The sequence below is a fragment of the Netta rufina genome (genome assembly GCF_964035555.1).
Source record: "Netta rufina genome assembly, chromosome: 9".
In the NCBI taxonomy this organism is placed as follows: Eukaryota; Metazoa; Chordata; class Aves; order Anseriformes; family Anatidae; genus Netta; species Netta rufina.
Window position 1 is genome coordinate 21,343,946 of NC_140132.1, and position 16,593 is coordinate 21,360,538.

Sequence of the window (16,593 nt, forward strand, 5' to 3'; positions counted from 1 at the left end):
TGAAAATCAGGCCACAGTGATTTTTTGCACCCCATAACAACATATAACACAAGTCAATCAGTCACAGGTTTTTGTTCTTTTCTTCTTCTTTTTTCCCTTAAGAGTAAAAGCTGGATTTTCTCTTCTTGCTGTACATGTAACAAATTGATGCACCAGCATGACCCCACATAAACAAACAACCATTATCAAGAGTATTTAAAATGCCTTAAACCCTTATGCGATATAAGAAGGTAATTGCAGTGAGCCTGCTATGCTATGTGCTACATCCTGAAGAGCTTCCACTCACAATGGTGCCTACAATGTGCTGAGAGGAGAAAGCATTTACACAGGGTTTTTTGGCTTTGTGGTGTTTGAGTATTTTTAACTTTTCTGCATTTTCTCCTAGGACTCTTTCTTTGCTGAAGTTATGGAACCAGGAAGCAACTTTGACTTTCAAAAATATTTCTTAAGCGCGAGTGGCCGGAATGAAACCTCTCAGCAAAACCATGCTAACAAGGAGCCAAACGTAGAGGCAAACAAATTGAATGATATTCCAGAAGCACCACAAGAGGTCAAAAAGCACCTTCGAGATGTAGCAGTAGAAAGTATGGAGAGAATAAAAACGGCAGAGATAAAGAAGGAAAACCAAAGTAATGATGCAGACAGAGCAAGCCGTAAACGGAAATCAGAAACCAATGAAAAACTCACTGAGAAGAAAGAAGCGGCGATGTTAGAGCCTGGCAATCGGCTAATCCCGGCTCCTCTGTCTCACATTCCTCTAAAAACCCTGCTGGACATCGAAACGAAATTGGTCTATATTGACGAGGAGGAGATTTCCTTCGAGTTCGCTGAGGTGGCGATGCCTGCAGGCCGCCGATCAGCGCGCCGTGGCTGTGCCATGAGTGCGCCGAGCGTGCCGCGGGTCGACAAGCAGCTGCAGGTGGCCCTGTGGGATGCCAGCGATCGCTACAGGCAGAAGAACTACGCGGTGGCAGCAGCTCAGTTCGCCACGGCGCTGGAGGTACGAGGTGCTAGGGAGATCACAGTGTAAATGAGAGGCTGTAATCGTGCCGACTAGGTGTCACTGTATCAAAAGGAACAAGGCGCACAAGCCTGGAATGCACCTGGTTTAATACAAATCTTGAGATGCGATTTCATGTGAAATCTGACAATTAAGACCTATAAATAAATCATAGCAGGTGAGGAACTGAACCTGCTATGATTTTGGCCTGAACCAAGAAAAAAACCCTCGGGTGATTTTTGTTTTAATCTAGGCCTTCAACTCTAGTTATACTTTATGAAAGAAATATAAAACATATAGAGAGGAAAAAAAAAAAAAAAAAAAAAAAAAAGGAAGAAGAAAAAAAAAAGCTCTTCTTTTTAATCCCATCTCTATTAGGGTCAAACCATGTCTCCTTAATCAGGAGAGTTCCCACCATATGAGTTCCCACAGTATCCCAGCTATCCATGCACTACTGGATGAAATGAAATGTTTAACCCTTTGTTTAAAGAAAAGGTCTGGTTTTGCTCCTTTTTCCCTACAGCAATTCCATCATCTACTTCCATCATCCATTTCCCTCTTTTTCCCTAAAGCCAGTAGATGGCCACTAGATTTGTACAGAAATTCTTCTATTTCTACATGAGAAAGGACCAGTCCAGCAGTGAGCAACCCCTCTGGACTCAGCCAGCTTTTTCTTTCTGCAGCTGAGAACTAAAATCTGTTTTGTTTTGTTTTGTTTTTCATGGAAAGAAGGATCTCTTGGCTGCCGCAGACACTACAGAAATAATATGACCTTGGCCATGGTCTTTGAAACTAGATCAAAGATTTTCATGACTTTCTATCTTTAAGTGCTCTAACTTGAGCTGTCCTAAATTGATCTGTCCTTCAATAAGTGATGTTTCTATGTTTGCAAAAGCAGAGCTCTTTCCAATTTCAGGCTGAGCCTCCAGAAAGGAGGCATCTGAAAACCTTTGACACTTTCAAAAATCTTAGCCAGCCTTGAATTTTATCAGTATAACGCGAGAAGAAAAGAATAAAAGAGGGAGTTCCCAGGACTCTGGCAAGGTTGCAATTAATTCTGTGAGGGGAGGGAGGGAAAGGAGGTGCAGGAACCCCCAACAGGTGGGTCACAGTTGCATCCACCAGCCTTCTGTTTCCTGGAAGCCAGAGTGAGCAGCATTTACAGTAAAACTGATTGTCCAAAGTTGTATCATTATTCCCAGATTTCTCTAGTGCTGCTAATCTCAGTTAATTATATTGGAAATCCCTTGCATTATGACCATGTAATTCATAATGTGCCAGGAGAAGTCATGGTTCATAATAATCGCATAATGGGCAAGGACTTAGATGTAATCAGATTTTAGTTACCCTGTCGTGTTTCCATAATGCTGCTATAAAACTGACATAATCACAAAAAAGCACCAGTTATTTAAACTTTATCAGATTGACATCCAGTATCTTTCTCTCTCTCCCTCTCTTTTTTTAAACAATGTAAGATTACAAAAATTGGATTACAATTGCTGGGAACAGACTATGATAAACTGTTTGCTTGTGTGCAGAATGAAATTTAACAGTGGCATCAGACTCTCAATTTTTAGTAAAGTGAAACCTGTTAAATAGTAGCACTCTGCAGCCAAAGGCTGCTTTCAAAGAGGTAGCATCAGAGCATTTTGAAAACCGTATCTCCAAGAGCATAGCTGTCTAATAAACCTTGAAAGATGCTCTGTATTTTCACAATTAACCCAGTCACTAACATTTACTGCGGGGATGCAGGCTTGACTTTTTCCATGATACATGATGCAAAAAATCACTCTTTATTAGCTGTAAGGATTTTAGAGGCCAGTGTCTCTTTATTTAAAAAAAGTAAAAAATAAAGAGAGAGAGACACTTTAAACACTTCTCAGAAACACAATTGGTGATTAGAATAGAGGACTTACAAGCTGCCCTTTTAGGGTTCTCCCTAATATTATATCTCCACCATGACCCCAATCACTTCAGCTATGCACTTGACATCCTGAAAAAGGGTCCAACTGTACTTGTTTCAGAGCCATACCGCCAAATTTAATCCAAGAGTATTTGTAAAACATTCAAGGTTTACTGTTGACAAGCAAATATTCCTTTCTTTTTTTTTCTATAATACATTTTATTTTAAAACAATAAGTATTATAGCAGTGAGTGAGAAAAATTAGAAAGTGACATCCTTTTTAGTTTAGGGTTTTTTGTTTTTTCCCTTCATTCAGAAGTGATCTTTGATGGGGACAAAAGCACTTTTCAGTTGAGAGGAAAGGAGTACTTGTCTGCTCCTAAAGGGAAACGGAAAGGCCAGCTAATAGACATCCTGGTGAAAGAATAAACCGAGATTAAATAATTCCTTCCTGGGACTGTGGACAGAGTGACTGGGAAATCACAGAATTGTAAGGCGGAGGCTTCTCAAACAGTCTCATAATCCAACCCTCCCCAGAAGAACAACAAGCTCAGAACATCTCTGAAAGACATTTCTGTTCTCTGTTTCTAAAAAATATCCAGTGAGAGGGACTTCACAACTATTTCAGCAAGATGATAGAAGGTTTTTTTTCCAAATCTCCCATACTGCTAAATAGCTGATAACTTTTTGTATCCTTATTTGTCGTGAAAAGCAATTAACCACCCTATTCTCTCTGTACTTGCAACCTCTTAGCAAATCTATTTTCAGTTTCCTCTAAATTAAACAGATTCAGTCCTCTTATTATTTTCTCCCAGGTCATGTTTTCTAAACCTGTATATCATTTTTGTTGCTTTTCTCTGCATCGGCTCCAATTCATCTGTTTGTTCAGATATAGACAAATTGGAGATGATGCAGAGAAAACCAGGAAACTTAAACTGCTGAGATTGAAACTGTGCTTGTTTTACCCACGGCTCCTTGATGAAATACACAAAAATTTCTCTGCATTTCATGTGGGTGAAGAGAACTGCGATATGTAACAAGCTCAAAGGTCAGGAAATTCAAAGTTATAGTTTCTAGTGCAAAATGTTTACAGGTATTTTTCACTTTTAAGGAACTCAAGGTTTTAGTCTGACATTACAACATTTTGAGTTAGAGACCCTGATCCAGAAAAGCATGTGTATGGCCTTACATTTCAATAGTATCACTAAAGCATGCTACCTTACCTACTGCAAATATTGTATGTTTCTTATCTCTTTTTCAAGCTAAAATGTCTTTTCTAGTTCTACCTATATATTCATGTGGCATTATCATTCCTTAGACCATGTTGTTTTTCAGATATGCAAATAAAAGGCAGTTCTGAATGTCTAGCACTAGAATTGTTGGATTTCAGAAGGGAAAATTGAAATGCTTGTTTAATTTAGAGACTTTTATATGTTGGACAGCATGCTGCTGATTACCACAGACGTCAGGAAGGCAGTGTTATTAAGAGAAGAATTGGTGTCTTCTTACTATTTCTGCACTATTTAGCTACCATTAAATTAATCAGAAGGGACTTAGTGTTAGTCAGCTGCATTATAGTTGGCCTGGGAGAGTTAAAAATAATGCTCCCTTGGAGAACTCTCACCATTAGAGCTTAAGAATTAAATACTTTCTTTTGCTAGTGAGGAAAAGAGCTGAAGAAATTGGGGCAATAGTCTTTGGTCTGCCACCTCTGAGCTCAGTAATGCAGTATATTATGCAGACTACATTGAGAAACACTGTAAATTTCCCTAAATTTTTGGCATCCATCTGTTGGAACATAGGAAAATAAGACTTGAACATCTGGACTGGGATATGAAGGGTATGAGAAATGACTCTCTAGCTTAAAACCTCAATGGAAAGCATATACATATATCTATAAAGTCTCTAGCCAATTATTAACAGCTTAGCTAGGAAATAACATTAAACCTGTATAGGGATTGAAAGATCTTGTCTCATGCTAATCTCCTAATATCAGGGAGTATAAAAGACTTCAGAAATATCAGCCTGTTTAAAACCTGCACAAATTTAATTCCAGACCCTGTTGTTCTGCAAATAACCCTCCCCGGTGATTAAAAAATAAATGAGACAGGTTCGTGACTGCTGGGCCCAGAAAGCAGTCCACAGTGCCTCAGCACACAGCGTTCGGTGCGGTGTCTCAGAGACACAAAGCACATCCCACGTGTGAGGTGAAGGCCTCAAACAGCGTGTGGTTAATTCACAAGAGTGCTGTTGTGGAGCCTTCCACAAGCTGGAACGCCTCCATCTCCCACAGATGGCTACTGTGGGCACCGTTCCTATGGCAGTGAGCTAAACGTTAGTGCCATCTTTTTTTCACGTACCTTGAGTTTTCAGATTAACCTTTCCTGTGGCTCATTGCCTCATGATTCACGGCTTGCCGTGTCAAGACCACACTCCCTCTTCCAGGCAACAATATCTGCAAAAAGCAAATATTTTGAAAGAGGCCATGGCATCCGTGCCTTGTCAGCATAATTACATACCAGTAAAGAGTTAGACAGTATGGTTCAATTGAGTCTTCTATCAATGTCTCAATATGAGAAGCAAAAGATAAGTATTTCCTCTATAAACACCTACATGAGAAGAGGTTCACCTCAAGTAGTGAATAGAAAAGCTCAGGTGGCTTTCTTAGAGGCCCTGCTGCAGTCCAGGGAGCACCACATCGAGATATTTGGATATCTCCCCACTGAGACCATTGCATCAGTGCTAGATGCTCCAGAACGACCATGGTACAGCCACATTTCTGTGCTCCCCACCCCAGTCTCCTGTTTCAGGTGGATCTTAGCATCCAGGAAACCATCACTGTACAATCCCTTGCTTTAAGAAGCATGGGGACTAAAATTACTGGTCATCCACTGGGATGAAAAAAAAAAAAAAGGGGGGGAAATATGTGACTTGTGATATTTTTCATTACCCCCTTTCACCAAGACAAGCTGTACAAGGACTAGACATATTTTAACACCATGAAATATGAGTCCTCAAGGGATAACATGTGAAAGGCTAAATATTTATTTTTAGCACCAAATTTCTGGAGCTAAAAATCAGACTCATAAATTATCTATCTTTATCATCAGCATGAGTCCTCCAGAAACTTCTTCCTGAGAATACACCAGGTCTTGAGAACAACAAAGATGACAGTCACTGATCCCCCAAAGCCTGAGCATGAGATGCTGACTTTTCTATACATAAATATTCTTTTAACCTCTAATAACAAAGTAGGTTCCTAAATACAGCCTACTCATTTAACTTACTTAAAAAAAATAAAAAAAATAAAAAACAAAAACACCTGATAATCAGCAGTTTTTCTCTCCCTGTAGTGCCATCACGATATTTTTAGGCTGCAAAGCCAAGAAATTGATTTTTTTTCCTACTGATACTTATTGTCTTTTATGGCTGCAGAAGATTTTAGACCAGGAATGTGAAGCTTACAGATGGCTCAAATCTGGCTTGTGGGATAGAGTGGGAATCTGTTATAATGATCCATTTGGACACGCTCCCATCTTTTGATCACTGAATTTGAATCCATTAATCTTCTAGACATTTCCAGCACGCCCATCACCATGAAATAAAGCTGAGGAACAGCACAGCTATTTGTCTATAAGGATTCATGCCCCCATTCTTCTTGCCTGAACTGCTGTTACTTATCTGGTTTATAAAGTGTAGTTTGTTTTTCTGGGGGGAGGGGGTTGTTTTGTTTTGTTTTTTCCCCCAAAGGAATACAACGTGCTGACCATAAAACAAGTTTCCTCACTCACGTGTGTCTAGGAGAACAAAATTCGTACTTCAGAAAGGACAAACCATATTTTCCAATCATTCTGGTGCCAAAGCAGATCAGTCAATTTCTAATTAACTTTAATTGGCTTCCTCACATGCTATTAAATTATTTACCTGGAGGTGACGGGTGCTCAAAAGTGCTAAATATTTTCTTCGTACTTTGTAAACATTGAGCAATATAACCGTTGATTAAAAATAATAATCACCCACCACTTGTCACTTACAATCAAAAGCCTCATTGACCTAAACACGTGCAAATCTCATGTATTACAATCACTGCAAAACAGAGACGAGGCCCATGTAACACATCTCTCAGTAAGTAAAGAAGAAGAAAACAATAAATAAATAAATAAATAAGAGAAAGAGAGAGGAAAAAAAGACTTGGGACAGCCTTGGAGGAGGCACCAGCCCTTCTCCAGAGATGTGGGCTCAGTGTTTTGCTCAGCCACCACTAACATACTTCCCACAGCTCCCCACATGTATCACAGGCATTGAGATACCCAGTAATATGTCAACACAACAGTGTGATCCTACTTCACGCCTCTCAATGCAAGGCAGTGCCTTAGACCCTGGCTGGAAAAGGAGTTCCTGTTATATTCAGGGCCCTGAGAAATTGGAGGCATTTATCCTCCCAGCTGCCATCTGCTCCTGGAAGGTATCTTACAGGAACAGGGAGGGCAGAGTGATTCGTGTTTAATTTGTAGCTCTGGGTGCTTCCCGGCTGGAGCCGACAGGGCGAAAAACACAATGACAATTGGCTTAATTTATAGGGAGAAAATTAGGCAGGTGAAGAGATGGTCCAAACACCGAAGGCAGCTAATGCAGGCAAGCAGTAGTCACAGAAGGTGTGCTATTAAAGTGTTTTCTATCCGAAGTGTCTTTTAATCAGACTGCTGCATGACTACCTAGGCTCTGCAGAGGAGAGACAAAAATGCAGGCTGAAGTGGGCACCGAATTGGAAAGTGTTCACGGACTGATTTGAGAGTAACTTTATCCATGAGGACAGTTTAGAGAAAATGTGTTATTAAAGTACTTTATTTCCATTTAGAGATTCACACAGGCATACACAGACAGTAGGTGGTGACAGCTGCTACCAGAACCATTTGTTATCTTACTCCTGTTCAGCTTTTGACAGTGTAAAATGAATATAAATGCTGAAAAGCTTTACAGAGGTGAACCAAACAATAAAAAGTAGGGGGGAATGAATTCTGTTTAGGTTACTTTAGGGAAGAGCTTTATTTCTGTTTATTCCTGAGGCATGGATATGTGCCGTGTTTCTTACACTGACAATAACGCTTAGGAGATTCGTGCTGGAGTTTACCAAATCCACACAGTCCTGAGGAGGGCGCAGAGGGGAGAGCTTGCAGCTAACTTTAATGTCATATCCAGAAATGGCATGGAATTAAGGCTTCAGCAAATGATTGTTTTTCCCTAATAATCCTGTCCATCACGGCAGAGTGAGCCTTTCACATAGTTTGCCTTTACAAAAGTGGTGAGATATCTCTGTGTTTGGACGTAGTGATAGCAAATCTCTTGGCATCAAAGGGATTAAATTAGTTGGCCTGAAATTATATTGCTTTTTCCAAGCAATCATGACAGCTCTCAAAATCTTGCTACAATACAGTCACATCACACCAGCTGACAGTTGCCACCAAAAAAAAAAATAATTTTGGCCAGCTCCCGTGAATGCTATCAAAAAAGACTGATGCTCCTGCTTCCAAGTCCAACAGACATCTTGAACTACATGCCTATCAAGAGGAGCTACTGGTATCAGTTTTGACTTTTGTCTGATTGTTTGGTTTTCACATGGAATATTTACACCCTCTTTGTTTGGTTTGATTTTTGGGTGGACTTGCATTGGAGAACTGACAAATTTTGCATTACAAAGGCGATCCATAAAGGAGACTTCAGTATATAGCACAGAATATAAAGTTCCTTGGAAACTATTGTGGTGTATTGATTCCACAATATATCTTTCATTAGAGAGCTTTGGGGTTTTGTTTTCCTTTTTCTTCTGTACTCCTCACCCTGGCAATACCGATAAGGGGGGCACTCCATAACAGAGACCGTTAGCAGGAGGCACAGATTCGTAGCATGGCACACAGATCAAGATGAAGTCAAATGGGCAACATTTGCCTAAAACCTTTGTTCCTGATTTAAATGCTATCGAAGCAAATTATTTACTATATGAGAAAGACCCCTGAGTTTGTGCTGAAGGGAGGTAAAGCCTTTATCTGAAGCTGGGCCAATAAACAGGAACGACTTCGGCTTAGGAGTGCTGCGGGGAACATCGTTATCTTCTGTGGGAGGGAAAGATTCACGTCAAGTTTATTTTTATAAAGCAGCATCCACCTAGGAGTGAGCACAAACTAAAATGCTATATCCTCTGAATTTTGTGCACACTTGAAGTCTCAATTTTGCAATTAGGTTTGGGCTTCTTTAATGTTCTGCCCCACATGGTCACCAAATCCCTTTCACGCACCTGCGATTACTGTGGAGACACCTGAAATATAGGCTGGTTATAGCTGAAGAAGGAATTTAAGCCTAGACATAGAGGGGGCTCTACATAAACCCAGCGGAAATGTGGGGAGAGCAGGCTGAGTCCCACCGCGAGGCCTGTGAAGTTCATCTGGTGCTGCTCACCAGACTCACTCTTTTCTGGCAGACAGTGTTTTCTGAATAGAAATAAGGATCATTTCTCGAATCTTGGCATATCCGAGGTATATCTGGCTCTCTGCCAGTACTGTGTAACCAATAATATCCCCTAGATAGCAAATATGCCCTGCGCACGCATTACTGTTACAAAATCTAGTGCTAACTCTGCATAAAGCAGCTAATATGCCAGAAATATCATATGTGCATATTATTTGAAAAATCCATTGCAGAGCACATTGCAGAAGCTTAGTAAATTTAGTTCTTCTTACCTGACATCTATAGTCAGATTTAGTAGTGAATTATATTTTTTCAATATGTTTTTAGAGAGTTATTTACACAAATCTCATTAACAATAAAGACAGAGGTTTTATATACAATTCCTGCTCTGCTGACTGAAATTACATACCAAGATGTCAGTATGACTTTGAATAGAAGCCAGAAAGTTATGCTGCATGAAATCATATCTTTGAGAGCAAACCCTCTCTCTTTTTATTCCCCATGCTTAATTTTTTTAGTTTTCCCCCACGGAGACAAAACTATCATTATCTGGTTCTTTGTTACGCTGGTTTTCTGCAGGATTTTTGATAGTGCTTAATAGTTGTAGGGACTGGAACACACAGCAGAATACAAAAAGTGGTTTGTTTTCAGCCTGATGTGGGGCTTGCAATCAGATTTCAAAAGTTATTTTCAGAAGTAGCCTTCCTTAGCAGACATTTTCTGGGATGCAGTTAATGTTCAACTTGCCAGGTGCCTGATGTGCAATGCAGTGACGTTACCAGGCTGAGTACTTGGATTGTTCTGGAGTGAAGGCATCTGGTTAGGACTGTTGGCTAGTCAGAAGAAAAGACTCTAATTAAATATTTCTTGCCTTTTCAGGTTTGTCCCTCTGATTAGCCACTCTAAAATCACTCCAGGGAAATCCACAAAGTTATCTCTAAAACAGAGAGACATGATTAAACAGTCCTCTGCTGAAAAAAAAAATAAATAAAAAATCAAGGCAATCAGCTCCAGCAAGGCCAGCAGGTTACTGCTACTGCTATAGTCAAACTCGCCCTTAACCCTTTCATTCTGGCAGAAGAAAGCACAATTGATCTCAAAATTGCTGAAGACTGTCATTGAAACACACCATTTGACCAAATTTACTTATTTTTCCAGGCAGCTCCTGAGTTAAATTTGCTATCAGATATGTATCTATACACACACAGATAGATATATATTGGGCACCTAATTCTTTTGAGCAAACTGTACAGTTATTTATCAAGACTCTAATTCTTTAAGACAACCTGTATTCCTGATTTGAATATACACCAAGCCTATAGCAGCAATTAGCAGGCTGCTGCCTTTGCCAGTTTTGTACAGCTGAACCTTTCCCTTGCTTTCAGTGACACAGCTCTGGCAGCAAGGCATCACCAGAGCTCTAGCTTTATTTTTCCAAATAACACCCACACTAAGATGTAACACCTACTTTCCAGACCAGCATTTCCACTGGTCTTTCACCAAAGCCCTGGTGGATTTGAGGAAAATCTTTTCCTCTCTTTCTCGTTAGCTAATGCCTGGGAGGTCTTTACTCATAAAATTTCTTTGCTTGCTACTGCCAGAATTAAAGCCTTAATTCCACAGCAAGATCTATGTTAAGTTCGCCGTGCCACAGACTTGTTTGGTGACCTTTGACAAAGTACTTTATCACAAGCATTTATATGACCATGCTTTCAGCAATACACTTATAGGCTCAAACACACTGAAAGAGAAACCTCCTTTATCAGTAAAAGTATAACATAATCAGTGTCAGTTCCCCACCAACAAAAAAAAAAAAAAAAAAAAAAGGAAAAAATTGCAGCTGGCACTTCGATTCCTAATACCTCATTTACACAGAAGGTAATTCTTTGAGTGGGATAACTGGGCAGACTTCTGAAGTTTGCATGTTCCATGTACACAAAACCTCCAGTTGTAACAAGGGCTCCTATGAAAACAGATATATCCTTTGGCAGAATTTTTAAAATTCAATATTATTTCTGGAAAAACATTCCTGTCTACTGACAGGGGTACTCTCAGGTAAATTAAGTCTGCAAGTGAAAAATACTGTTACATTTGCTAGCTATGGTCAAGGCTGTAAAATGGTACTGTTGCAGGTTTTTAACCCCAGATTGGCTTTAAAACTTCACATGTTTAAGTTGTTTCCTTCAATTTCATAGCATCTATAACCTTTTAGACATTGGCAAGATTTCTGCAGACCCGAAAGTACACCAAAGTCTTAGTTAAAATGTACCCCCAGATTTCCCAGCATGGAATTAAAATCAAATTCAGTGACATAGCTCTGGGAAAAGAAACCCTCAATGGTAAAAAATTTAACTGCCTCTCCAAGCCTGCATCTATATTTGAATGTCCTTGTGATAAGACCTTCAGGTATTCAGAGGAGTGAGATGGAGCTGCTTTTTCCTTTTACTTAAAGCAAGAACTCCAAAAACACTAACAGCCCTTTTGATCTTCAAAGGTAGTGTTACTGGACTGCAGACTGCAGCAGGACAAAGAAAACTCAGTGCTGCTGGGTGAGACATGAAAATTGCAAACAAGTCTCCTCCCTGCTCATTATGTCTGTGCATGGCACAGCCTTTCTTCCCTTGCTCTCAGTCCAACAGGTTTTCCCAAAATTACAACAATCTGTAGCTGCAGAGCTTCCTTTGGATCCCTAGGAAATTGTCCTTTTTCTCTTCCCCTTTGAAACTCAGATGCGAGTCTTTCTAGAACTCTTCTCCTCATCTCCATCTGTGCTGCCAGACCCCAGCTCCCTGTCTCTGTCCTTCAAGATAACAGATCACATGCAGACCAGTGTGATAACCCACCTAAATCCTTCCCTGGAAGCTTCCCCAGATGAAGCTTCCCCAGTGCTTCCAGGCACTGCCTTTGCCTCACCTCCCAGAGCCCTTCCTCTCATTCAGTGTTCAGCAGCAGACAGGACAACGCAAAGAAACGATCTCTCCTGCTGCACAGTCAAGTCCTTTTACCAACAGGTCAGCAAAATACAGTAAATGCTGAAGAAACAAATACCAAAGTTATCATTTTCAAAGTTATAAATAAAAAAGTTTCAAAGTTACAATTTTCAGAATTTGATGTGCTTGTAGGGCTGCACTGAGGTGCTTTGCCCAACAAAAACCCTTCACAGCAGTGTCTATATCACTACCCAAACCAGTCCCTTATACCACCACTGCCATTTAATTTATTGCACGTTTCACTTTTAGAAGACGCTAGGGCTATCTTGTATATTCACGACCTTTCTGCTAAGTACAAAAGGAGACATTTCTGTGCAATTAGGATGAATCTTGCTTTTGGTGCAAGCTGTTGTTTTTTTGCATGGAATTAGAGTGAAGGAGCCCACCTCAAGCCCATAGATCAACAGCAGAAATGCTGCACAAAAAAATTCCTGTGAGAGAATTTCTGATCTAAAACATAGACTGCTTAGATGGTCACAAACAGAAGCAAAACCCCTTGAAATATCGCTCTGATTTTGCGAGATTAAACACTGAGTTATTTGTTTGTTTGAACTGTTACTCTGAGATCACTCAGAGGAGACCTGGCAGAACCCAGCCTTCACTGTATTTAAGGATATTTGCTAAATCCTTATTTATTTACATATGGTTTACAGAGACTTGTGTCTTGCCTTTTGTCGAAGATAACTGAGGGGTTACACGAGTCGAGACATAACTCTTCATATCAGCAGGAAGAATCAAGGAAAGTCTGCATTGTGGCACTTTATACGGAAGGGATCCTTAAATGATTCTTTTCTTCTCACAATCCTTCAAGAACTTGAAAGTCAAGGGAGTAGCCTCAAAGCTCTAATTCCCATAAATTTAACAGAGGTCACAGCATGGCCAATTCAGCTGAAAAGTGTTATTACAAAAAAACTTGATGATACTTTTATGTTCACTGATGTGAACATAATTCTCTGTGTCTTTTAGGTACATATAGCATGTCTTACCCATAGAGACACTTCAGCAGATATATATGGCACCATGAGCAAAGTTAAAAGTGATGAATTCTCTGATTTATAACTTCTACTGATAACAAGATGATAGAAAATCTTAAACGTATGGGTGTTATTATATACACTGTGTAACTTCACAGCAGAGAGGAGATGTGGGAAGGAAAAAAAAAGGATATTTATCATACCTGAACTAGGGGGACACTTTGCTGAATGACCCTTGACTGGAAAGAATTGAGCTGATCTCTAACCAATGCACAAAATCCTAAAGATGGGGTTAGCTTCGTAGGTGCTAAGACTGGATGTGGGTCTGTAATCCTTCCTGCTTTGAAGGATTCTGTACAGGAAGAAAGATGCATACGTAGATGAGCTTTTTTCTTGACGGATTTAATCTTCTAAAGAGATCTCAACTGCTGAATTGACCTTGCACCTCATAAAGATCAGCCACTGGATGTTAACTAAGAAACTACAAGAAACTAGTTAGTGTAACTAAACTTCTTAGTGATGAGGAGCTAGACAAGCAGGCTATATCCTCCTCCTTCCATTTTAAAGCTTTGGTGACTGGCAGAAATGGACTCAAATGCAAGTCCCTTGGTTATACACCATTTTTAACGTAGAAGCTGCATTCATCCCCAGCAGCCTGCAATGCTGTCAGGGTCCGCAGCACCGGTCTGCATGTGATCTGAGAGATTAAGCACACAACCTAGCTAAATATGAATTTGTTAATCTTCATTAGAAATCTGCTTTTAAAAGTTGATTTGCAGTGAAGTCACTTAGGCAGATGAAATCATTGCACACTAAACAATCCTGTTAGAGATGTTTATCCAAGCAAAGGACGTTCAATTGCATTTTCATTAGTAGCATTGTATGGTTATTGTCCTTAAAGACAAAGCTCTTAGACTTAATCTATTTGTTTACAGTTGTATCTAATTGCTTACAGTTGAATTTTCTTAAGAACTAAAAGCTAATTTTTAGTACTTTTGGGCATTACAAAATCAGATTGCCTGAAGATTAAAAAAGCACAAGGATTTGAGGATGAAAGGTAGTTCTGCCAAGTTTGTTTGCTCTGCCAATGCTGAATAGTCTCCAAAACTTTAACGAGTTGTGAGTTACCTAATTCTAATAATGCTCATTATGAAATACAGTGAATTTCTGATTAAATACTTTTCTGTGATGAACAACAGGTGATTCATCTATCAAGAAAAGTATCATATTTTTTCTAAAAAAAAAAAAAAAAAAAAAAAAAAAAAGAAACTTTCTCTCTGCTAAATTCTATATGGCTTGAGAAGATGGGAAAGATGTTTGATCTCATCCTCTCTACCTTCTATAACAGCTTTCTGGAAGGAGAAGCCATCCATTTAATGAGGGGTGGAGATTCTTTGGGGCTTCTTTGACCTGCATCACTCTCTGCCTTAGTCCTACAGCTAGGAAAGTAAAGTTCACCACTGGCTGTGCAGAAATAAGAAAATAGCTGTCTGAGACTCCTTCAAACATAGTCTCAAGATGGCCACAGATTTTGGGAGCCTGGAGACAAGCCCTAGATTTTGAAAATGGGGTAAAATATAATCTCTTTCTTAACAGTGCTTTTTAGTTTTTAGCTTATTACCTGCTCTTTTGACTATCCCTTCAGGGAAGATGCCATTGCATTTTATTTTATGTTCACACATATTTGTACTGATTTCTGTAGTGCTAACTGTAGTTAAGGTCAGGGTATATTTTACTTAGAAGTCAGTTTTCTCCATTTATCAGTTACAAAGTGCATTTCTATCTAACAAAAAACATATTATAACTTTAGTAAACAATGCTTTTGTTTCTTGTAAAGCTTTGCAGTAAAGGTGTTGCTACAGGCAAACCCTTTGATTCATCTCCGGAAGATATTTCCAGTATTGCCAGCTTTATTGAGACAAAACTTGTAACCTGCTACTTAAAACTGGGGAAGCCAGATCTTGCTCTGAATCATTCACACAGGTAAGAATGAAGATCGATTAGATAGGCTGCTAAGAGTGGAAACAAAAAAATAAAATAAAAAAATATAATAAAAAAATACTATGAATACATCTTGTGCAAGAATAATCAGTCTAATAATCAGAATAGAGGAACCAATAAACCACTACTTACACGTCACTGATGCTTAGGACAGAGTAATTCTCAGAATTTGAGGCATTAAGCTGCAATAGCCATGTATACATTTACTGCTTTGATGATGCAGTAGGTGAGGATATGCAGATGAGTCGCATAGATAGTTCAGGGCACCCTCAAGATTGAAGCTAGGCAAATATAAACATACCCAGCATTATATGGCTGTAATATTATGAGGTTTTGATCTTTTTAAAGCCAGATTAGGTCAGGGATGACTTAAAATTATTTTCATTAGATAATTCCTTCATGAGCTCAGTTGTGATCCACATCAAAGGCTGCACCACACCAACACATAAAGAAGCCAGAAACAAAGCTTGCACATGGTGGAGCTGAAAGTCCCATTAATTTCAAATGAGTTAGGATTTTGCTGGGTTTGTGCTGCCTTTAATTAGCATTCAGGCATAACGGTAGTTTCTGTTAAGTGCATGCATGTCCTGCCAGCAGCATTTCATTACTGAGGTCTCTGTTCATTTCTTCCCTTGTACAAGATGTATTAGGATGGACACTGCAATTAGCGCAGGGTGAGTTTTCTCACACAATCATCTCAAATGAGTGTAAGTACAAAAGAGTAGTTACACCAAAAGAGGAACCACATGCTTATGCCTAATTCGCAGGAGACAGTGGCAAAGAACAATGCACTGGAATAGCAATGTGACGCCATCACGGCAGCAGGTTCATTTATCTACAAGCAAACAAAGCCATGAGAACCTGAGAATCCTGACATAATGACGAGGTCTTCATCTCTCTTCTACACTCATTTCTACCCCTTTCCCAAGCAGTTTTTGTCTATGAAGCCTACCTGAGGCCTATACACAACTTGTGGTGCGTCTTCAGACTAGCTACAAGGACCATGCTGGGTTGATGTCCTGAATGCCCATGAGTAGTTGGGCACAGAAGGTGCCCTCCAGGGCACATCTATCAGGCACACAGCCCATATTCCTTTCAGGTGGAGTAGTCTGTTAAGGGACCCAAAGCATAGGAAGTGGAGAAAACTGAGAGATTCCTGTTAAAAACACACGCTCCTTATACACACTAAAAAACAACCACATTTTTTTCATGGCTTCTCAAAGACCATGCTAGGGAGAAAAAAAAAAAAAAAAGAAAAAAAAA

The 16,593-nt window shown here is 39.6% G+C and overlaps 1 protein-coding gene across 1 annotated transcript in view; it reads left to right on the top strand.

Annotated features, from left to right (window-relative positions):
* Nucleotides 1-406: 406 nt before the first annotated feature.
* Nucleotides 407-16,593, top strand: part of SPATA16 (spermatogenesis associated 16) — a gene marked incomplete at both ends in the record, with an annotated part of 74,897 nt that continues 58,710 nt past the window's right edge. Inside the window, 2 exons of the mRNA XM_084291810.1 lie at nucleotides 407-1,000; nucleotides 15,167-15,312. Of these exons, the coding sequence (XP_084147936.1) occupies nucleotides 407-1,000; nucleotides 15,167-15,312 (740 nt within the window). The remainder of the gene's footprint in view (nucleotides 1,001-15,166; nucleotides 15,313-16,593) is intronic.